General features: G+C 45.2%; 1 protein-coding gene across 1 annotated transcript in view; it reads right to left on the bottom strand.

Moving 5' to 3' along the window:
* The window catches only part of LOC126198494 (juvenile hormone esterase-like), a 78,148-nt gene that overhangs the window by 37,975 nt on the left and 15,900 nt on the right, over window positions 1–24,273 (bottom strand). Inside the window, exon 3 of the mRNA XM_049934869.1 lies at window positions 8,217–8,481. Coding sequence (XP_049790826.1) covers window positions 8,217–8,481 — 265 coding nt within the window. The remainder of the gene's footprint in view (window positions 1–8,216; window positions 8,482–24,273) is intronic.

The raw sequence follows: 24,273 nt of genomic DNA, 5'->3' as shown, positions 1-24,273 counted from the left end.
CTTCCATAGTTCAGCTGCGTTTTTTTAAATAGGAACCCCCATTTTTCTTACATATTCGTATAGTAAGTAAAGAAATATGAATGCTTTAGTTGTCCACTATTTTGCTGTGTGATAGATGGCGCTGTAATAGTCACAAACATATGTCCCACAATTTTAGACGAACAGTTGGTAACAGGTAGGTTTTTTAAATTAAAATACAGAACGTAGGTACGTTTGAACAGTTCATTTCGGTTGTTCCAATGTGATACATCTACCTTTGTGAACTTATCATTTCTGAGAACGCATGCTGCTACAGCGTGAGTACCTGTAAATACCCCATTAATGCAATAAGTGCTCAAAATGATGTCCGTCAACCTCAATGCATTTGGCAATACGTGTAACGACATTCCTCTCAACAGCGAGTAGTTTACCTTCCGTAATGTTCGCACATGGATTGACAATGTGCTGACGCTTGTTGTCAGGCGTTGTCGGTGGATCACGATAGCAAATATCCTTCAACTTTCCCCACAGAAAGAAATCCGGCGACGTCAGATCCGGTGAACGTGCGGGCCATGGTATAGTGCTTCGACGACCAATCCACCTGTCATCAAATATGCTATTCAATACCGCTTCAACCGCACGCGAGCTATGAGCCGGACATCCATCATGTTGGAAGTACATTGCCATTCTGTCATGCAGTGAAACATCTTGTAGTAGCATCGGTAGAACATTACGTGGGAAATCAGCATACATACATTGCACCATTTAGATTGCCATCGATAAAATGGGGGCCACTTATTCTTCCTCCCATAATGCCGCACCATACATTAACCCGCCAAGGTCGCTGATATTCCACTTGTCGCAACCATTGTGGATTTTCCGTTGCCCAATAGTGCATATTATGCCGATTTACGTTACCGCTGTTGGTGAATGATGCTTAGTCGCTAAATAGAACGTGTGCAAAAAATCTGTCATCGTCCCGTAATTTCTCTTGTGCCCAGTGGCAGTCGTCGCCTTGCAATTCCTGGTGCATAGAAATATGGTACGGGTGCAATCGATGTTGATGTAGCATTCTCAACACCGACGTTTTTGAGATTTCCGATTCTCGCGCAATTTGTCTGCTACTGATGTGCGGATTAGCCACGACAGCAGCTAAAACACCTACTTGGGCATCATAATTTGTTGCAGGTCGTGAATGACGCTTCGCATGTAGCAGAACACTTCCTGTTTCATTAAATAACGTAACCATCCAGGGAACAGTCCGGCCACTTGGATGATGTCGTCCAGGATACCGACCAGCATACATAGCACAAGCCCGTTGGGCATTTTGATCACAATAGCCATACATGAATATGATATAGACCTTTTCCGCAATTGGTAAACGGTCCATTTTAACACAGGGAATGTATCACGAAACAAATACCGTCCACATTGGCGGAATGTTACATGATACGACGTACTTATACGTTTGTGACTACTGCAGCGCCATCTATCACAAAGCGAAAAAAGTGGTCCAACTAAAACATTCATATTACTTTACGTACTACACGAATATGTAACAAAAATGGGGATTCCTATTTAAAAAAAACGCAGTTGATATCCGTTTGACCTATGGCAGCGCCATCTAGCGGGCCAACCATAGCGCCATCTGGTTTCCCGCTTCAAGCTAGACGAGTTTCGTTCTTTGTAGTTTTTTCGTTTGATGCTTATTTCGTGAGATATTTGGCCTGGTCACTATCAATGGACCACCCTATACAGGGTGTTACAAAAAGGTACGGCCAAATTTTCAGGAAACATTCCTCACACACAAATAAAGAAAAGATGTTACGTGGACATGTGTCCGCAAACGGTTACTTTCAATGTTAGAGCTCATTTTATTACTTCTCTTCAAATCACATTAATCATGGAATGGAAACACACAGCAACAGAACGTACCAGCGTGACTTCAAACACTTTGTTACAGGAAATGTTCAAAATGTCCTCCGTTAGCGAGGATACATGCATCCACCCTCCGTCGCATGGAATCCCCGATGCGCTGATGCAGCCCTGGAGAATGGCGTATTGTATCACAGCCGTCCACAATACGAGCACGAAGAGTCTCTACATTTGGTACCGGGGTTGCGTAGACAAGAGCTTTCAAATGCCCCCATAAATGAAAGTCAAGAGGGTTGAGGTCAGGAGAGCGTGGAGGCCGTGGAATTGGTCCGCCTCTACCAATCCATCGGTCACCGAATCTGTTGTTGAGAAGCGTACGAACACTTCGACTGAAATGTGCAGGAGTTCCATCGTGCATGAACCACATGTTGTGTCGTACTTGTAAAGGCACATGTTCTAGCAGCACAGGTAGAGTATCCTGTATGAAATCATAATAACGTGCTCCATTGAGCGTAGGTGGAAGAACATGAGGCCCAATCACGACATCACCAACAATGTCTGCGCAAACGTTCACAGAAAATCTGTGTTGATGACGTGATTGCACAATTGCGTGCGGGTTCTCGTCAGCCCATAGATGTTAATTGTGAAAATTTACAATTTGATCACGTTGGAATGAAGCCTCATCCGTAAAGAGAACATTTGCACTGAAATGAGGATTGACACATTGTTGGATGAACCATTCGCAGAAGTGTACCCTTGGAGGCCAATCAGCTGCTGATAGTGCCTGCACACGCTGTACATGATACGGAAACAACTGGTTCCCCCGTAGCACTCTCCATACAGTGACGTGGTCAACGTTACCTTGTACAGCAGCAACTTCTCTGACGCTGACATTAGGGTTATCGTCAACTGCACGAAGAATTGCCTCGCCCATTGCAGGTGTCCTCGTCGTTGTAGGTCTTCCCCAGTCGCGAGTCATAGGCTGGAATGTTCCGTGCTCCCTAAGACGCCGATCAATTGCTTCGCACGTCTTCCTGTTAGGACACCTTCGTTCTGGAAATCTGTCTCGATACAAACGTACCGCGCCACGGCTATTGCCCCGTGCTAATCCATACATCAAATTGGCATCTGCCAACCCCGCATTTGTAAACATTGCACTGATTGCAAAACCACGTTCGTGATGAACACTAAGCTGTTGATGCTACGTACTGATGTGTTTGATGCTAGTACTGTAGAGCAATGAGTCGCATGTCAACACAAGCACCGAAGTCAACATTACCTTCCTTCAATTGGGCCAACTGGCGGTGAATCGAGGAAGTACAGTACATACTGACGAAACTAAAATGAGCTCTAACATGGAAATTAAGCGTTTCCGGACACATGTCCACATAACATCTTTTCTTTATTTGTGTGTGAGGAATGTGTCCTGAAAGTTTGGCCGTACCTTTTTGTAACACCCTGTATAGATAAGGAACAGCAAAGGGCCTAGAACACTACCTTGGGGAACGCCAGAAATCACTTCTGTTTTACTCGATGACCTTCCGTCAATTACTACGAAATTTGACCTATCTGACAGGAAATCACAAATCCAGTCACATATCTAAGGCGATATTCCATAAGCACGCAATTTCCTTATGAGCCGCTTGTGTGCAACTAAACCATCTGACCGAACACGATGAGCTACCGTGCCGGCGTCAACAATGCTGCACGAACTACCTAAGCTGAGTGCCCTCCCCAACACAAACTTAATTTTTCACTTACATATTGTCACTACTACCAGGGCTCTCCGATATTGGCAAGCACCCCAGCATTGGATGTAATGGGACGTACTTGTACCATTGGTGATTTTATAGATTTTATAATTAAATGTTTCCCTGAGACATTTAAGTCTCTTTTTACTATCTGCATTTAATTATAAGATCTATAAGATTACCGATGGTACACGGACATCCCATTACGTCCAATGCTGGGGTGCTTGCCAATATCGGAGAGCCCTAGCAGTAGTGACAATATGTAAGGGAAAAACCAATTGAAGTTTGTGTTTGGGGAGGGCACTCAGCTTAGGTAGTTCGTGCAGCAATGTTGACCATCATGCCGTGGTGGTGTAATGGCAGCATTTCTGCCCAACAAGCACGAAGACCAGCGTTCGAGTCCCGGCCACAGCACAGATTTTAATTCATTTCGTCTGCTTCAATCATAACGTCGTCATAGTTCCCATACCTGTATTTACCGCACGCACGTCGAAAAGGCACAAATACCTACATGTCGGTGCTTATATAAACGCATCGGGGTCGCACTACGTTGCCTATGCGTCGCAACAGCACTCCCAAACGGAAATACACTACTGGCCATTACAATTGCTTCACCACGAAGATGATGTGCTACAGACGCGAAATTTAACCGACAGGAAGAAGATGCTGTGATATGCAAATGATTAGCTTTTCAGAGCATTCACACAAGGATGACACCGGTGGCGACACCTACAACGTGCTGACATCAGGAAAGTTTCCAACCGATTTCTCATACACAAACAGCAGTTGACCGGCGTTGCCTGGCGAAACGTTGTTGTGATGCCTCGTATTAGGAGGCGAAATGTGTACCATCACGATTCCGACTTTGATAAAGGACGGATTGTAGCCTATCGCGATTATGGTTTATCGTATCGCGACATTGCTGCTCGCGTTGGTCGAGATCCAATGACCGTTAGCAGAATATGGAATCGGTGGGTTTAGGAGGGTAATACGGAACGCCGTGCTGCATCCCAACGGCCTCGTATCACTAGCAGTCGAGATGACAGGTATCTTATCCGCATGGCTGTAACGGATCGTGCAGCCACGTCTCGATCCCTGAGTCAACAGATGGGGACGTTTGCAAGACAACAACCATGTGCACGAACAGTTCGACGACGTTTGCAGCAACATGGACTATCAGCTCGGGGACCATGGCTGCGGTTACCCCTGACGCTGCAACACAGACAGGAGTGCCTGCGATGGCGTACTCAACGACGAACCTGGGTGCACGAATGGCAAAACGTCATCGCGGTGAACGCACTTTGGAAGCGTGTATTCATCATCGCCATACTGACGTATCACCCGGCGTGATGGTATGGGGTGCCATTGGTTACACGTTTCGTTCACCTCTTGTTCACATAGACGGCACTTTGAACAGTGGACGTTACATTTCAGATGTGTTACGACCCGTGGCTCTACCCTTCATTCGATCTCTGCGAAACTCTACATTTCAGCAGGATAATGCACGACCGCATGTTGCAGGTCCTGTACGGGCCTTTCTGGATACAGAAAATGTTCGTCTGCAGACCTGGCCAGCACATTCTCCAGATCTCTCAGCAACTGAAAACGTCTGGTCAATGATGGCCGAGCAACTTGCTCGTCACAATACGCCAGTCACTACTCATGAAGACCTCGGGCATGAATGTGTGTGATGTCCTTAGGTTAGTTAGGTTTAAGTAGTTCTAAGTTCTAGGGGACTGATGACCACAGATGTTAAGTCCCATAGTGCTCAGAGCCATTTGAACCACTCATGAAGAACTGTGGTATCGTGTTGAAGCTGCATGGGCAGCTGTACCTGTACACGCCATCCAAGCTCTGTTTGACTCAATGCCCAGGTGTATCAAGGCCGTTATTACGGCCACAGGTGGTTGGTTGTTCTGGGTACTGATTTCTCAGGATCTATTCACCCAAATTACGTGAAAATGTAATCACATGTCAGTTCTAGTATAATATATTTGTCCAATGAATACCCGTTTCTCATCTGCATTCTTCTTGGTGTAGCAATTTTAATGGCCAGTAGTGTATTTTGTTCGTCCCTCATATATGAATATAAGATTTTTGCAGACATACAGGCCTTATGATTTGATAATTATGTTGTAGAGTTTCTTTTTGTATTGTGTGCGTGAATTACTATAAGGGAAATTCTCTGTTGCATTTTTATTTCTTCAACAGTATGTTCAAGGAACTCGAATAGTTATATTAAGTACGGAACTCCCTCGAATCAACCATACTTTGCGGACAGTTTTTGTATGTCGTGGTTACTGCACATGAACTGAGTTCTTTTTGAGGAGGATGTATGTAAGTCAAGCTTTTGAGCGTATTAACTATCCGAAAAATGTCATATTACAGCCTCAAGCTACTGGTAAAATTATTTAACAACCTTTTCAGTCGTCTGACCGCCATCTAGTTCATTAAAGTACTCAGAGCATCATGTGATATTGCTGAAAGACTTGGCAAAAACGTAGTCAATGTACATGCTTGCTGGCAGCGGTGGTGATAAATCCATTAACGACACACTGTCACCATATCTTAAAAGAAATTACGTCGAAAATCTATAAAAACTGTGCTACGAAGAGTACACATTCATAAGAGGATTGCAATTTTAACGTGAGTGTGTGTACTCCTTACCACAGTTCTTAAAGATCAACGACGTAATTTATATTGCGATATGATGAAAGTGTATTGTCTATGTTTTTACGAACTGACAATAACTAGTTTATATTTCGTCTAACATGATGCTGTGAATAATTTTATGAACTTGATGATGGTCAGACGACTAGAACTAGTTGTATAAATTAAGTATCTTTACCAGCAGCTCAAGGTGACAATACGACATTTTTCAAATATATAAAAGCTGTTTGGCACTTCCTCCTGAAAATACACTCCTGGAAATGGAAAAAAGAACACATTGACACCGGTGTGTCAGACCCACCATACTTGCTCCGGACACTGCGAGAGGGCTGTACAAGCAATGATCACACGCACGGCACAGCGGACACACCAGGAACCGCGGTGTTGGCCGTCGAATGGCGCTAGCTGCGCAGCATTTGTGCACCGCCGCCGTCAGTGTCAGCCAGTTTGCCGTGGCATACGGAGCTCCATCGCAGTCTTTAACACTGGTAGCATGCCGCGACAGCGTGGACGTGAACCGTATGTGCAGTTGACGGACTTTGAGCGAGGGCGTATAGTGGGCATGTGGGAGGCCGGGTGGACGTACCGCCGAATTGCTGAACACGTGGGGCGTGAGGTCTCCACAGTACATCGATGTTGTCGTCAGTGGTCGGCGGAAGGTGCACGTGCCCGTCGACCTGGGACCGGACCGCAGCGACGCACGGATGCACGCCAAGACCGTAAGATCCTACGCAGTGCCGTAGGGGACCGCACCGCCACTTCCCAGCAAATTAGGGACACTGTTGCTCCTGGGGTATCGGCGAGGACCATTCGCAACCGTCTCCATGAAGCTGGGCTACGGTCCCGCACACCGTTAGGCCGTCTTCCGCTCACGCCCCAACATCGTGCAGCCCGCCTCCAGTGGTGTCGCGACAGGCGTGAATGGAGGGACGAATGGAGCCGTGTCGTCTTCAGCGATGAGAGTCGCTTCTGCCTTGGTGTCAATGATGGTCGTATGCGTGTTTGGCGCCGTGCAGGTGAGCGCCACAATCAGGACTGCATACGACCGAGGCACACAGGGCCAACACCCGGCATCATGGTGTGGGGAGCGATCTCCTACACTGGCCGTACACCACCGGTGATCGTCGAGGGGACACTGAATAGTGCACGGTACATCCAAACCGTCATCGAACCCATCGTTCTACCATTCCTAGACCGGCAAGGGAACTTGCTGTTCCAACAGGACAATGCACGTCCGCATGTATCCCGTGCCACCCAACGTGCTCTAGAAGGTGTAAGTCAACTACCCTGGCCAGCAAGATCTCCGGATCTGTCCCCCATTGAGCATGTTTGGGACTGGATGAAGCGTCGTCTCACGCGGTCTGCACGTCCAGCACGAACGCTGGTCCAACTGAGGCGCCAGGTGGAAATGGCATGGCAAGCCGTTCCACAGGACTACATCCAGCATCTCTACGATCGTCTCCATGGGAGAATAGCAGCCTGCATTGCTGCGAAAGGTGGATATACACTGTACTAGTGCCGACATTGTGCATGCTCTGTTGCCTGTGTCTATGTGCCTGTGGTTCTGTCAGTGTGATCATGTGATGTATCTGACCCCAGGAATGTGTCAATAAAGTTTCCCCTTCCTGGGACAATGAATTCACGGTGTTCTTATTTCAATTTCCAGGAGTGTATATTAATTATATGTTTCGTTCCAGTGGTCTCGACATTTGCTAATATTGCCAAACAGTGAAAGCACAGCATGATATACCATCATAAATGCTTTTTTGAGTATCGATCGTAAGATTTCGATTTGCTCTTGCTGTGCTCATTTCGGCGTCGCACGATTCTATGTTGCTTTAATCACCCTAAGCGATTTCCCTTAGGACCAGAACCTTCTGGATTTCTCGAAAATATTCGTAGCTGGCGCCTGTCCTGACATAAATGAAATTATTTACTTACCAAGTGCGCCGAGACGATAGGCGGCTGTGACCAACACAACGCCCTTCTCCACGAAATAGTGTGGAGTACCATTGAAGGAAAAACCCCTTGAGAAGCCGCCACCATGAATGTAGACCATGACGGGGAAAGGACCAACCCCCTTAGCCGGCACATACACGTTGAGGTAGAGGCAGTCTTCGGAGCCGTCGTAGTCGGTCTGGGGGCACCCTCGCGCGAGGGTAAGCGCTTCTCGAACCCCGGGCCACGAGGGAGCCGACTGTGGGTCCTGCGCACGTCAGCACATGCGTCAAGGACCGGCTAGCAAAACCAATCGCTACTGCCACACATACATTCACGCGTCACAGTACGACATATTGAACCACACATTTAAACGTTAATACACTTTGGCAAGTTCCTACCCCATTCTGTGGCATCTAATAGTCAGGCCTACTAGATGAGTGGCTTGCCAAGCGAGTGCAATTATTATTCGTACATCAGAAATATTTTCATGATTATCGTACCCATTGCAACTATGCTTGAAATATGAGCCGTAGTGCCTATCAGTTAAGCTATAATTATTTTCGTCCTTACTTCTTAATGCAACGGAATGGATAACGCATCTGACTAACAGCTAGTGCACATTTCTGATGGACTCACTCCACCCTAGCAAGGCCACGTTTCCTTTCTGTGGTATATATTTTATCCAAAGCTTGGACATCCCAGCACGAAAATGGAGGTTATGGTAAAACACTTCAACAAAATGGCTACCCACAACTCAATAATCAAGACCACTATTTGTCTGATATATCTCCTCTTTTATTACAATAAATTCTTTCATGCTAATGTTGCAAAATATCTTGCATTACATTTAAACACAATAGTAAAACAAGTGATTCTCCACCCAATGGGCATGATATAACGTAAGCATTATACTATTCTATGGTCTCGTAATGTTTCTGTCTATTGCTACTGTGCACTTTCTGGATTGGTAAGGAATCTTTTGCTACTTCATTGTCTCCCACAATCTCATACTCTCATTCATTAGCAACATAACGAATTTAGTGACTTTCGTGCTTTACTAGGAAAAATAATGCCACTGTCTCATGCAAATCACAAAGATTAAATACACATAATAAATCACACTTTTGCTACTTCATTCTCCCCCACAATCTCATACTCCCATTCTTTAGCAACATAACGAATTTACTGACTTTCGTGCTGTACTAGGAAAAATCGTGCTTGACCCACCAAATTCGCTACTGTCGCATGCAAATCACACATATTAAATACACATAATAAATCACACTGACAGTATAAAATACAGCTCTAAAAACAAAATGTTTGGTTTTCCACTCGTTCTGCTTTCCCACATCAAACAGTAGTCATCCCAGATTCACACGTCACTGACCCATGTAATAATTTTCCTACCACAAACTCTGCAGGATTTATGCACATCTTCCTGTGCAATGCAACCTTCATGGAGTTGCCGGGTAGGTGGCTGATTTACCTTAATTCACTCTCAGAGTATCTGAATATCAAGCTGGTGTCGCACGAATGTATCTCATAGTGGAAGTTTTGGTATCTTATTTATTTGACACATGGATCCTCAACTGAATGCTAGGACAAGCACTTCTAATTCTTTTTATTGTCTCATAGTCAGGTTGAGACTCACACTGTACTCACCATGTGGAAGTGCTTGTCTCTAATTCAAGTTCTGCACACGGAAATTTTAATTATTTTCAACTTAGATTTACACACGCAAGTATTTCATCTTAATACTAACACACGCTAGTATTTCGTCTTATGATTACAACACGTGGTTTCTTTGTCACTTCCGAAGAATCCTATATTCTCCATGAATTTTTACCTGCCTATCTTTCTCAGAACAATTTATATCAGCCTCCCACCAAAAGTTTCTGAAAAGAGAAATTATTACTTCATCTACTCCTGAATGTTCTACTTGCATACCATTTTCATTTAACTTTGTTTTTCTGGAGCACACATAGAGCACGTCTTCACACCTCAGGAACCAGCGACAGAGTGCTGGAACATGGCAGCTCATCCGGTCATCCAGCGCTTCCGCAGAAGTGGTGGAGGACCTTGCCACCGTACACACCGTACGGTCAGCCACATTCCAGGCCCTCTGGTGCTCTGGTCTACTCCCTCTCTTTGGTTCGGCCAAAGCTGACCAGAGAACCGTCTCAAAGATGATTATAGTATCTACCTTCACTATCTGGGGTCAGCAGACGACCAACCATTCATTCAATTCACAAACATTACCAAACTGGATTCAGGGATCTATTTTAAGGAAGTGCACATCAGAATAATTAAACATACAAATTTCCCTTCTTTCCTACATTGGTAACTGGCTTCGCTGTATTAAATAAAATGGTGTTATTCTACAAAAAACGCTGTTCTGACAAGAACAACAAAGTATGTTGTTGCACCTCTTTTCTATGTCGGGCAGTACTCTACCCTTTCAACTTAAACAAAGTTACTCTACACTGCAGGGAAAAAATAGCAGCAGCAAAAAGTAATTAATGTAGACTAATGAAATTTCGGGAATACATTTGTCTAGGTAACATTTTAAAGTGATTAACATTGCAAATCGCAGCTTAATGCAAATGTGAGGTAGGCCATTGCAAATGTGAAATGCTGGTACATTAATAACCGGTGTAAATGCTAAAATGTTGAATGCGAGCATGGAAGGGCGCTTGCGTTGTGTTGTACAGGGGCCGAATGTCAGTTTGTGGGTTGTGGTTCCAAGCTTGTCGCACTTGGTCGGTCAATACAGGAACGGTTAATGCTGTTTGTGATGGACAACGCTGGAGTTGTCGTCAGATGCTGTCTCATATGTGCTCGATTGGAGGCAGATCCGGTGATCGAGCAGGCCAAGATGACGTGTCGGCACTCTGTAGAGCTTGTTGGGCTATAAAAGCGGTAGGTGGGCGAGCGTTGTCCTGTTGGAAAACACGCTCCAGACTGCTGTTCGTGAATGGCATCACAACAGGTCGCACCAGATTGACTACAAATTTGCACTCAGGTTGCTTGGAACAACCACGAGAATGTTCCTGTTGTCAAACAAAATCGCAATCCAGACCATAATTCCAAAGCAGCCATGGACGCGGATAGGGCAGCCTTTAAGGCCACCCTGACTGCAGAGACGGAGGAGGCATGCAACCAGCTGCGGCAATTGCGCTCGCAGATGGCGCACGACATCTGTGCGGGCGCCGCAGGCGAAGAGAAGACGCCAGCCGCCGCTCCCCTGTCGGAGCAGCCGGCGGAAGGACACACCGCGGCGGACACACTGGACACCGAAGACGACGGAACGCGCCGCGACAACGCCGAAGCCTATCGGCTCCGAGCAGCTCTGCTCTGACGAGTGGACTACCAGGGCGATCAGGACGCTCAAGGGCATGGGCTACGTCGTCCGCCACACGGGCAAGACTTAGCCGCGGCGCTCGGCTTCGACGCACGCCCACCAGACACCGATGGACGACCTGGGCCCTCCCCCGCGCGAAGTCACCACTGGCAGCGGGGCTTTGGGCTCACACAGCTCAAACTGTAGCACACAGTGCTGCAGTACCGTCACGGACTGATCTCTTATGACGAACATGGCATGAGATGGTATCCGATTGCACGATACCCGCTTCTAACTTAACTCATCCTGGCATGACCTACCGCAGTCAGCAAGACATCCACTACTGCTCTTACTGCCCCGACCTAACTATCGCAGAGGTTTTTTTCCCTTGGCGCTTGCCTTGGCACTTTTTTCCCTCTGACCTTCAAACCGCTTTCCTTCGTACGAATTTCGACCCAATCTCTCTCCAGATGAGCGAGTATAAATGGTTAACCTTAACCAGACGTACGCAAACATCGCAAAAAATGGTTCAAATGGCTCTGAGCACTATGGGACTGAACTTCTGAGGTCATCAGTCCTCTAGAACTTAGAACTACTTAAACCGAACTAACCTAAGGACATCACACACATCCATGCCCCCATGCCCGAGGCAGGATTCGATCCTGCGACCGTAGCGGTCACACGGTTCCAGACTGTAGCGCCTAGATCCGCTCGGTCACCCCGGCCGGCACAAACATCGCAGTACCCACATCCTGCGACACCTCACTTTAGTGAACACTAACCCTTATGCACAGATGGCAGTAGACCTTTTGAGTTGGCCATCATGCCGGTGTTGGCGTGGAGGGGCTCCACTTCTTAAAAACAAAATCCATTTGTAGGTCGTGCGTGTAGCACGCAGAGAGGTTGGTTTCAGGCCATCAGCTGGCCTCCTTCTAACAAAACACGGCTGTCACTGGCACTGAAGCAGAACCAGCTTTCATCTGAAAACCAAACAGACCTCCGCCCTGCCCTCCAATGAGCTCTAGCTTGACAGCACTGAAATGGCAAATGGTGGTGGTTTCCGGTCAGTGGAATGCATGCTAGAGGGCATCTGCCTCGGAGTTGTCCTTGAAGTAACTGATTAGTCACCGTTCGTTGTGACACTGTGATGCCAAATTCTGCTCAAATTGTTCTTGCAGATGCTGAACGATGCTTCAGAGCCATACGCTGAACACGATGGTCTTCCCTCCCGGCAGTGCCACGTGAGCGTCCGGAGCCCAGTCTGCCTGTACCCTTACATTCTCGTGACTACCGCTGCCAGCAGTCTTGTACAGTAGCTACATTTCTGCCACGTCTTTCAGCAATATCTCAGAAGAAACATCCTTCTCGTAGCCCTATTATACGACCTAATTCAAACTGAATGAGATGTTGAGAACTGCATTTTTTGTCACCTTAATGGTGTTCTTGCTTAACATCTACTCATCACGTCCAGGCTCAAAGGTAACTTATACCAACGACCGTGTATTTGAAGCAAACCTGATCCGCATCGTCATAGTGGCGCTACTAGCGCAACTCTTATGAGACTGGCAAGAAATCTGAATAAACATCATCTTTCAGATGTAGAAAGATGCCCTCCAGCATTTTTTATGTCGCACAACTCCTTCTTCAGGCATCGATAGGTACAAACTTTATTTATTTATTTACTCACAAGGGAACCTCCCCATCGCACCCCCCTCAGATTTAGTTTTAAGTTGGCACAGGGATAGGCCATGAAAAACTGAACACAGATCAATCGAGAAAACAGGAAGAAGTTGTATGGAACTATGAAAAAAATAAGCAAAATATACAAACTGAGTATTCCGTGTGCAAGATAAGCCACATCAAGGGACGTGTACACTGAGGAGCACCGTGGTCCCGTGGTTACCGTGATCAGCTGCGGAACGGAAGTCCCTGGTTCAATCCTCCCTCGACTGAAAAATTTTAATTTTTTATTTTCAGACAATTATCAAAGTTCATGCACTCAGACATGATCAACTTCGCTCTCCAAAATTCCAGGACATGTTCAGATTTGCTTGGACACATGCAGGATTTGACGGCCTACACACGGAAAAACTTGAAAACGTTAAAAACGTATGTTGTGACAGAGCACAGGGAAAACTGTGCGACTGTGAAACTTGCATTCATTTGTTGCCGTTTATGTGACAAACTCTTATGTTTTCATCACTTTTTTGGGAGTGATTATCACATCCACAAGAAAACCTAAATCGGGCAAGGTAGAAGAAACTTTTTACCCATTCGCCAGGTGTGCAAGTTAGGTGGGTCGACAACATATTCCTGTAATGTGAAGCACATACCGTCACCAGTGTCGTATAGAATATTTCAGACCTGTTTTCCTGTGGAGGAATTGGTTGACCTATGAATTTGCGATCAAATATTTTCGGTTCCTGTTGGAGAGGCACGTCCTTTCGTCTACTAATCGCACGGTTTTGCGGTGCGGTCGCAAAACACAGACACTAAACTTATTACAGTGAACAGAGACGTCAATGAATGAACGGTCAGATCGTAACTTTGCGAAAATAAACTAAGTACAATTTTTACTCGAGGGAGGACTCGAACCAAGGACCTCTCGTTCCGCAGTTACTAACTCTAACCACGGGACCACGGCGCTCCTCAGTTTACACAGTCCTTGATGTTGCATATCTTACACTTGGACTACTCAGTTTGTATAATTTGCTTATTTTTTCATAGTTCCACACAACTTCTTCCTCTTTTCTCGATTGATCTGTGTTCAGTTTTTCAAGGCCTATCCACTGTGGCAATTTATAACTAAATCTGAGGGGGGTGCGATGGGGAGGTTCCATTGTCAGTGCTTTAGTCTGGACATATTGAGATCTCCAGGTCCTCAGATCAGATCAAACACCTCACCTTAGTTTGCAAAATTTTACACACCTCTATAAAGGACACTTGTCGCTTTGGAGCGCTATATACAGGGTTTTAGGAATACGAGAGCAGATATTTTTATTGATGACTGAGGACAGTGTACTGAACAACATTATATCGGTATGTACTTCATCTGCAGACTAACAATTATAACTAATAGGAGTAGTATGTTTCCACACTCATGCTCATAAATTAAGGATAATGCTGATACAGGCTGAAACAACGCTCTAGTGGGCGGACTGCGGGTTTAAATCACCTCGGGGTATGACCATGCGGTGCATTTGACCTGCAGTCGTCGCACGGTGGTGCTGGCTGCAGTCCACATACGCAAAGGTGTGTTGGTACGTGTCAGAGTACGGTGCAGCGAGTAAGTGTGCAGACGTTTTCAGACGTGCTAATGGTGACAGTGTGTTGAAATGGTTCAAAGAACACATACTGATGTCGTTATGAGGGGTAGAATACTAGGGCGACTGGAGGCTGGTCAAAAACAGCTGATCGTAGCACGGGCCCTTTGTGTGCCACAAAGTGTGATCTCAAGATTATGACAACGATTCCAGCATACAGGAAACGCTTCCAGGCGCTACAGTACGGGACGTCCACAGTATACAACACCACAAGAAGACCGATATCCCACCATCAGTGTCCGCAGACGGCCATGGAGTACTGCAAGTAGTCTTGCTCGGGACCTTACAGCAGCCACTGGAACTGTTGTCTCCAGACACACAGTCTACAGACGACTGAACAGACATGGTTTATTCGCCCAGAGGCCTGCAAGGGCATTCCACTGACCCCTGGTCACAGGAGAGCCCTTAAAGCCTGGTGTCAAGAACACAGTACATGGTCATTTAAACAGTGGTCCCAGGATATGTTCACGAACGAGTCCAGGTATAGTCTCAACATTGATTCTCGCCGGGTTTTCATCTGGCGTGAACCAGGAACCAGATACCAACCCCTTAATGTCCTTGAAAGATAGACTGTGGAGGTCGTGGTTTGATGGTGTGGGGTTGGATTATGATTGGTGCACGTACAGCCCTGCGTGTCTTTGACAGAGGAACTGTAACAAATCGTGTGAATCGGGACGTCATTGTGCACCAGTATGTCTGCCTTTTCTGGGGTGCAGTGGGACCCACCTAACTCCTGATGGATGATAACGCACGGCCCCACCGAGCTGCCATCGTGGAGGAATACCTTGAATGGCGAATGGAGTGGCCAGCCTTTTTTCCAGACCTAAACCCCATCGGGCACGTCTGGGATACCCTCGGTCGACATATCGCTGCACGTCTTCAAACCCCTAGGACACTTCATGAGCTCCGACAGGCACTGGTGCAAGAATGGGAGGCTATATCCCAGCAGCTGCTCGACCACCTGATCCAGAGTATGCCAACCCGTTGTGTGGCCTGTGTACGTGTGCATGGTAATCGTATCCTATATTGAAGTCGGGGCACATGAACAGGAAACAGTGGCGTTTTGTAGCACATGTGTTTTGGGACTGTTTTCTCAACTTATCACCAGTACCATGGACTTACAGATCTGTGTCGTGTGTGTTCCCTATGTGCCTATGCATTAGCGCCGGTTTTGTGTAGTGCCACCTTGTGTGACACCACATTCTGCAATTATCCTTAATTTATGAGTATGAGTGTAGATAGGTTAGTATCTTCAAGTAGTTGTGCCAAGAGAGTTCATTAATGCTTACGAGGGCTGTTCGGGAAGTAAGCTCCAATCGGTCTCGAAATGGAAATGACAGTGTAAATCTGATGATGCTTTGCACAGATGTGTTGAGCAGTGTCTCTAGCAAGCCTGTCGATCGTTTCACGAATCTCGTTTTAGTTCTGAGCACACAGTGAACACGTAAAGATGCCTAGACCAACAGAGTCTCGCACTAAGTATGGATCGTGCCGAGAGATTTCTCCTGATTTCATGCAACCCCACATAACGTAACTCTTATGCATTTCTTTCTTCATTACAGTTCTTGGCCGCACGCTACAGCGGCAATGAGGACGCCCCTGCAGCGTTGTAGGTGGAACGTGTTTGATCAACTACCATGCAGTCCGGACTTGGCTCTCTGCTCACGTGAACCGCTGGCTATGAAGACGTTTTGGTGCAGACAACGAACTGCAGACCAGCGTAGAGAAACCTCAGGCAGCTGTTTTTTATGATAGGGTGTTGGAAAGTTGGTACAATGCTACGATAAATGTCTAAGTCGAAGGACGCCTATGTAAAGAAGTAGATGGAAGGTATAGCAAACTGTTGCAAATAAAACATTTTTGATTATCACTACGGTTTCCATTTCGCGATCGATCGGTCCTTACTTTCCGAGCAGCTCTCAATTTCGGCAAACTACTGCAGCAATTCGTTTCAATACATCACATATCTTGATTATTGGCCACCTGGCTGACAAAATAATACACATCTCAAACAAAATTTTGCATCATCCCGGTTCCCAGAACTCCTGAAGATAGACGTTGACTGTGGGTATTGTACACAGACACAGTCCCTTTGACTGTTCAGAGATGTCACTAAACCCGCACAAAGACGTAAACCACCATGCATGAGTAGTGCCTGGTCCGACAGCCGATCAATTCCAGTCATTCCACCAGGAAGGACGTATACGGCTCGTGTTGTCTGTAGTTCAACCATGCCTAAACGGTCAATACCGCGGCTCGATCGCGTCCGCATTGTTACTTTGAGCGAGGAAGGTCTCTCAACAAGACAAGTGTCCAGGCGTCTCGGAGTGAACCAAAGCGATGTTGTTTGGACATGGAGGAGATACAGAGAGACAGGAACTGTCGATGGCATGCCTCGCTCAGGCCGCCCAAGAGCTACTGCTGGAGTGGATAACCGCTACCAAAGGATTATGGCTCGGAGGAACCCTGACAGTGACGCCACCTTGTTGAATAATGCTTTTCGTGCAGGCACAGGACGTCGTGTTACGACTCAAACTGTGCACAATAGGCTGCATGATGCACAACTTCACTCCCGACGTCCATGACGAGGTCCATCTTAGCAACCACGACACCACACAGCGCGGTACAGATGGGCCCAACAACATGACGAATGGTTTGCTCAAGACTGGCATCACTCTCTCTTCACTGATGAGTGTCCCATATGCCTTCAACCACAAAATCGTCGGAGACGTGTTTGGAGGCAACCCCGTGAGGCTGAATGCCTTAGACACACAGTCCAGCGAGTGCAGCAAGGTGGATGATCCCTGCTGTTTTGGGGTGGCATTATGTGGGGCCAATGTACACCGCTGTTGGTCATGGAAGACGCTGTAACGGGCTGTATGATACATGAATGCCATCCTCCGACCGACAGAGCAACCATACCAGCAGCATAATGGCGAGGCATTCGTCTGCATGGACTACAATTCGCTCCCCCATCGTGCGCATCTTGCTTCAGGATAACGACATCGCTCGACTTGAGTAGCCAGCATGTCATACAGACATGAGCCCTAACGAACATGCCTGGGATAGATTGAAAAGGGCTGTTCATGGACGACGTGGCCCATCAACCACTCTGAGGGATCTGAGGGATCGCCGTTGAGGAGTGGGACAATCTGGGCCAATAGTGCCTTGATGAGCTTGTGGATAGTATGCCACGACTGATACAGGCATGCATCAATGCATGAGGACGTGCTACTCGGTATTAGAGGTACCGGTTTGTACAGCAATCTGGACCACCACCCCTGAAGGCCTCGCTGTATGGCTGTACAACACGCAATGTGTGGTTTTCATGAGCAATAAAAACGGCGGAAATGATGTTTATGTTCATCTCTATTCCAGTTTTCTCTCTATTCCAATTTTCTATACAGGTTCCGGAATTCTCGGAACCAAGGTGATGCAAAACTGTTTTTTTTTTTGTGTGTATTTCCGATATCTAATAGGCAAGGTTGTCCCCTAGCAATGGCGTTCTACGCATCAGCCAGTGATCACTTGGAATCAACATCGGAACGGAGAAAGTGCCTTCGTTTGCTTATGCTGACTACGTTTGCTTTGTAGTTAAATCCATAGCAAATATGACGGTAGTGGGGAACTTGAACGTCTTTAACACCTTCGTCGGTGCGCAGCTAAACAAGAGAAAGCCGACGATGCTCCATATAGGAGGAGGCATTGGTGATGCTACCCATCTCGATTGACGTGCAACGAGAGCACAGCACGGAGTTTACTGGGGCGCGGTACCAGATGTGGTGGCGACAAAAAACAGGACAGACATGTTGCACTAGATCACAGCCACAACATGAATTTATCCTGACAGGGACTTGGATCTCCTGTAAAGAGTGCACACAATCAGACTATCTACAGCTATGGAACGCTGATGTTACCAACATCACGAGGAGTACGTGGTCTCAGTATAACCAGACATAAATGTCGGACATTACTGAACATCCGCATGCGTAAAACTATCACCAATGACACACCGAGCTTAATTAAGAACTGAACGTCATAATGGAGGCCATGCAGTATAATGCTACCAATAAACGAAATTATGTTACCAATAACCTTTCGCCGTATTAGACTCTACTACAATGAGTTTAGTTATCTACACACGAAAAGTTGACAACATCCGTCCACCTTAGACCAACACGAGAATCTATACCTTTCTCACAGTAGATGACAGAGAAAACAGTCACATTCAAAAATAGCAGCAAGCTAAATGGAACACCATCTGGAGAAGTAACCATAATTGTGTATTACCACCACGCGTCCGGTCTACATGGTATCTAATCACTAACTACAAAGTTATCACCAATGAGATGTTCCACGTCATCCACCTCAACCCACACCAGTCTGCGCCACATGCTGTCACGTGGACCCCTTAATTCACATGCTGATCACGGCACAGGATCCGCACAACGTCCACATCAGTTAACAAGGCCAGGAAAAAAAGATAACCCCGCAGGAACCACAATGCCGCCGGTTGGATTACACCGCTGCTTATATCATCAGTACTTGAAGAGTACTGTGCTTATATGGAATATGAACATGCAAAGATAAGTGGAAAAAGCGATTATGTTGACACATATGGTGACATGTTGAAAATTATGATGCAGAAGCGAATCAATTTCTTTTGAGTCAGTACCTAGTACTAAATAACATATCAAAATCACATGAAAAATCGCATTTTGGCGCTCTCAGAACAGGGAAACACCACAGTCAGAACACCAACATCTGGAAACTGATATACTACTCAAATTAAGATAAGATCTGGTAAAACTGCAAACTCAAACATTCAAGAAGGAGTTGGAGATAGGAAAAAAAAGTTGCAGCACAAGGTACAAAAGAATCCTTAAGTTACTATCAATATTATTCGTATCTTTTCCCTTATTTGGCAAGGAGCCAATTTTAGTTGTACAAGAAGACATTTTAAAATATACGATTTCGATTTACATTCCTTTACGTGAAGAACAGATTTTACTCGCCATACTAAGATGGCAGTTTCCTTTTTACTTGTAAAGAAAAAAGTAAAGCATAGTTGTTTGAGGCATTACGAGGTTGGAATGGAAGAGGGTTCGCGTCCTAATGTATCCAATTTTTTTTCCACCTTCGCATTTTCTAAAATCTTATGGAGTTTCCCATGAAATCTGTAGAGATAATTTCTGTAATATTTGATGTTATAAGTGCGCTCTCTATCATGAGGGAGTTTATTCCATTAGGTGAACATTTGTAAACTGATGTCCCTCCGGGAGTAGACATGTATCTTTCCTTTTGTCTTACTACACGTCCGCGTTTATCGAAGTTTTTATTTCTGTACGCCACAGACATAACAACATGATCAGCATATCGTCAAAAAAAGAAATGTGGATTTTATCATGTGACCTTCCATTCAAAAGGCTGTTGCACGCAGCGACTGTTATATTGACTTGTAAATAATAGATTTCAGCTATCAGTCGTTCTTTTGAAATTTTATTGGCAGATCTAGATTTCAGCTAGAAACTAGCCATTCTCAATGTACTGCCATTTTTGATCAATGCATGTAATGCCTGTTGGTCGGGCTTCATCCACAGTTCATTGAATATTAGTATTTGCATTGATCAAAGATGATAGTGCATTGAGAATGGCTAGTTTCTAGCTGAAATCTAGATCTGCCAATAAAATTTCAAAATGACGACTGACAGCTGAAAACTATTATTTACAAATGTGCCTTTTAGTAGGGCTAACGTATGAATTCCATGCACATCCATTTGCGTGAACAAATTATATCGTTTGCGAGCCACATAAATCCGACAAGTCCGGCTTGAGGGCGCTAAGAGCGCAAAAACACGTTAATTAGCTCCTGGCCTTTGCCGACGGCGCCCTGTGTCCCGTGACGGGTATCCGTCTGCGTACACGTCAGCGTTAGCTGCCTCGTCCCGTGTGGCGACGGCATTAATCCCACAGAAATGTAGAGAGCTACTAGGAACAGGGGGTAGAACGTAGCAAACAACCTTCTCGTTATTTGTTAGCTCAACAGGGTCTGATTAACAATGAATATCCGTGAGATAGTTGAAGCACCTTGTGGACTCTCTTCCTCGCCGAATTAGGGCCATTACAAAGACAAAGAGACTATGCTGACACATATGGTAATATGCTGAAAATTGTGTTCTTTAGGCAAGGTGTTTATATAAATTCCTTCCATTGTAATACTGTTTTACGTATTTTGTGATAACTGTAATATAATCAGGGCTTAAAGCATCACTTTATATACTTTTTTTTCCTTCTCCCCTCTGCCAACCTCTTCATCTCACAGTAGCACTTGCAACCTAAGTCCTCAATTATTTGCTGGATGTATTCCAATCTCTGTCTTTCTCTGAAGTTTTTGAACACTACAGCTTCCTCTAGTTCCACGGACGTCATTTCCTGATGTATTAACACATGTCCTATCATCCTGTCCCTTCTCCTTGTCAGTGTTTTTCACATATTCCTTTCCTCTCCGAATCCGTGCAGAACCTCCTCATTCCTCACCTTATCAGTCCACCTAATTTTCAACACTCGTTTGTAGCACCACATCTTAGACGGTTCGATTCACTTCTGTTCCGGTTTTCCCCACAGTCCATGTTTCACTCAATACAATGCTGTGCTCTAAACGTAGATACTCAGAAATTTCATCCTCAAATTCAGGCCTATGTTTGATACTAGTAGACGTCACTTCGCCAGGAATACCCTTTTTGCACGTCCTTGTCTGCTTTTGACGTCGTTCTTGCTTTGTGTGTCATTGGTTATTTTGCTGCCAAGGTAGCAGAATTCCTTATAATCTTATAATCATCTGCTTCGTGACCATCAATCCTGATGTTAAGTTTCTCGCTCTTCTCATTTCTGCTACTTCCCATTACTTTCGTCTTTCTTCGCTTTAATCTCATTCCATATTCTGTACTCATCAGACTGTTCTTTCCATTCAGGAGATCCTTAATTCCTCTTCACTTTCACTCAGGATAGCAATGCCATCAACGAATCGTACCATTGATATCCTTTCACCCTTAATTTCAATTCCACTACTCAACCTTTCTTTTATTTCCATAATTGCTTCTTCGATGTACAGATTGAACAGTAGGGGCGAAAGACTACATCCTTGTCGTACACCCTCTTTAATCCGAGCGCTTCGTTCTTGGTCGTTCAGTCCTATTATTCCCTCTCAGCTCTTGTGCATATTGCATATTACCCGTCTCTCCTTGTAGCTTACTCCAATTTTTCTCAGAATTTCGAACATCTTGCACCATTTTACACTGCCGAACTCTTTTTCCAGGTCGACAAATACTTTCAACGAATCTTGACTTCACTTTAGTTTTGCTTCCATAATGAACCGCAACGTCAGAATTGCCTTTCTGGTCCCTTTACCTTTCCAAAAGCCAAACTGATCGTCATCTAACACATCCTCAATTTTCTTTTCCAATCTTCTGTATATTATACTTGTAAGCAACTTGGATGCATGAGATGTTAAGGTGATTGTGCGATAATTCTCGCACTTGTCAGTCCATACAGTCTTCATGATTATGTGGATGATTTTTTTCCGAAAGTCAGATGGTATGTCGCCAGACTCATACAGTCTACACACCAACGTGGATGGTAGTTTTGTTCCCACTTCCCTCAATGATTTTAGAAATTCTGATGGAATGTTATTCATCCCTCCTGCCTTATTTGATCTTAAGTCCCCCAAAAGTCTTTTAAATTCTGATTCTAATACTGGATCCCCTGTCTCTTCTAAATCGACTCCTGTTTCTTCTTCTAACATATCAGACAAAACTTCCCCCTCATATTGCCATTCAATGTACTCTTTCTATCTATCCGCTGTCTCCTCTGCATTTAACAATGGAATACCCCTTGCACTCTTAATGTTACCATCCTGGCTTTTAATTTCACCGAAGGTTGTTTTGACTGTCCTATATGCTGAGTCAATTCTTCCGACTTTCTTTTTCGATTTGTTCACGTTTTTCATGCAGCCATTTCGTCTTAACTTCCCTGCACTTCCTATTTATTTCATTCCTCAGCGTTTGTATTTCTGTATTCCAGAATTTCCCTGAACATTTTTGTACTTTCTTCTTTCATCGATCAACTGAAGCATTTCTTCTGTTACCCATAGTCTCTCTCCTTCTTTGTGTACTGATTCTTCCTGACTAATCTCTTAATCTTCAGTCTAGTCTTCATCATTACTACATTGTAATCTGAGTCTATATCTGTTCCTGGGTACGCTTTACAAACCAATATCTGATTTCGGAACCTCTGCCTGACCATAACGTTATCTAACTATAACCTCCCGCCATGAACCATGGACCTTGCCGTTGGTGGGGAGGCTTGCGTGCCTCAACGATACAGATAGCCGTACCTTAGGTGCAACTACAACGGAGGGGTATCTGTTGAGAGGCCAGACAAACGTGTGGTTCCTGAAGAGGGGCAACAGCCTTTTCAGTAGTTGCAGGGGCAACAGTCTGGATGATTGACTGATCTGGCCTTGTAGCACTACCCAAAACGGCCTTGCTGTGCTGGTACTGCGAACGGTTGAAAGCAAGGGGAAACTACAGCCGTAATTTTTCTCGAGGGCATGCAGCTTTACTGTATGATTAAATGATGATGGGTCCTCTTGGGTAAAATATTCCGGAGGTAAACTAGTCCCCCATTCGGATCTCCGGGCGGGGACTACTCAAGAGGGCGTCGTTATCAGGAGAAAGGAAACTGGCGTTCTACGGATCGGAGCGTGGAATGTCAGATCCCTTAATCGGGCAGGTAGGTTAGAAAATTTAAAAATGGAAATGGATAGGTTAAATTTAGATATAGTGGGGATTAGTGAAGTTCGGTGGCAGGACGAACAAGACTTCTGGTCAGGTGAATACAGGGTTATAAATACAAAATCAAATAGGGGTAATGCAGGAACAGGTTTAATAATGAATAAAAAAATAGGTGTACGGGTAAGCTACTACAAACAGCATCGTGAACGCATTATTGTGGCCAAGATAGACACGAAGCCCACGCCTACTGCAGTAGTACAAGTTTATATGCCAACTAGCTCTGCAGATGACGAAGAAATTGATGAAATGTATGATGAGATAAAAGAAATTATTCAGGTAGTGAAAGGAGACGAAAATTTAATAGTCATGGGTGACTGGAATTCGTCAGTAGGAAAAGGAAGAGAAGGAAACATAGTAGGTGAATATGGATTGGGGCTAAGAAATGAAAGAGGAAGCCGCCTGATAGAATTTTGCGCAGAGCATAACTTAATCATAGCTAATACCTGGTTTAAGAATCATGAAAGAAGGTTGTATACATGGAAGGACCCTGGAGATACTAGAAGGTTTCAGATAGATTATATAATGGTAAGACAGAGATTTAG

Source organism: Schistocerca nitens, chromosome 8 (genome assembly GCF_023898315.1).
Source record: "Schistocerca nitens isolate TAMUIC-IGC-003100 chromosome 8, iqSchNite1.1, whole genome shotgun sequence".
NCBI classification, from domain to species: domain Eukaryota; kingdom Metazoa; phylum Arthropoda; class Insecta; order Orthoptera; family Acrididae; genus Schistocerca; species Schistocerca nitens.
The sequence above is the reverse complement of the archived record's forward strand: the minus strand, read 5'-3'. Positions and strand labels throughout refer to the sequence as shown.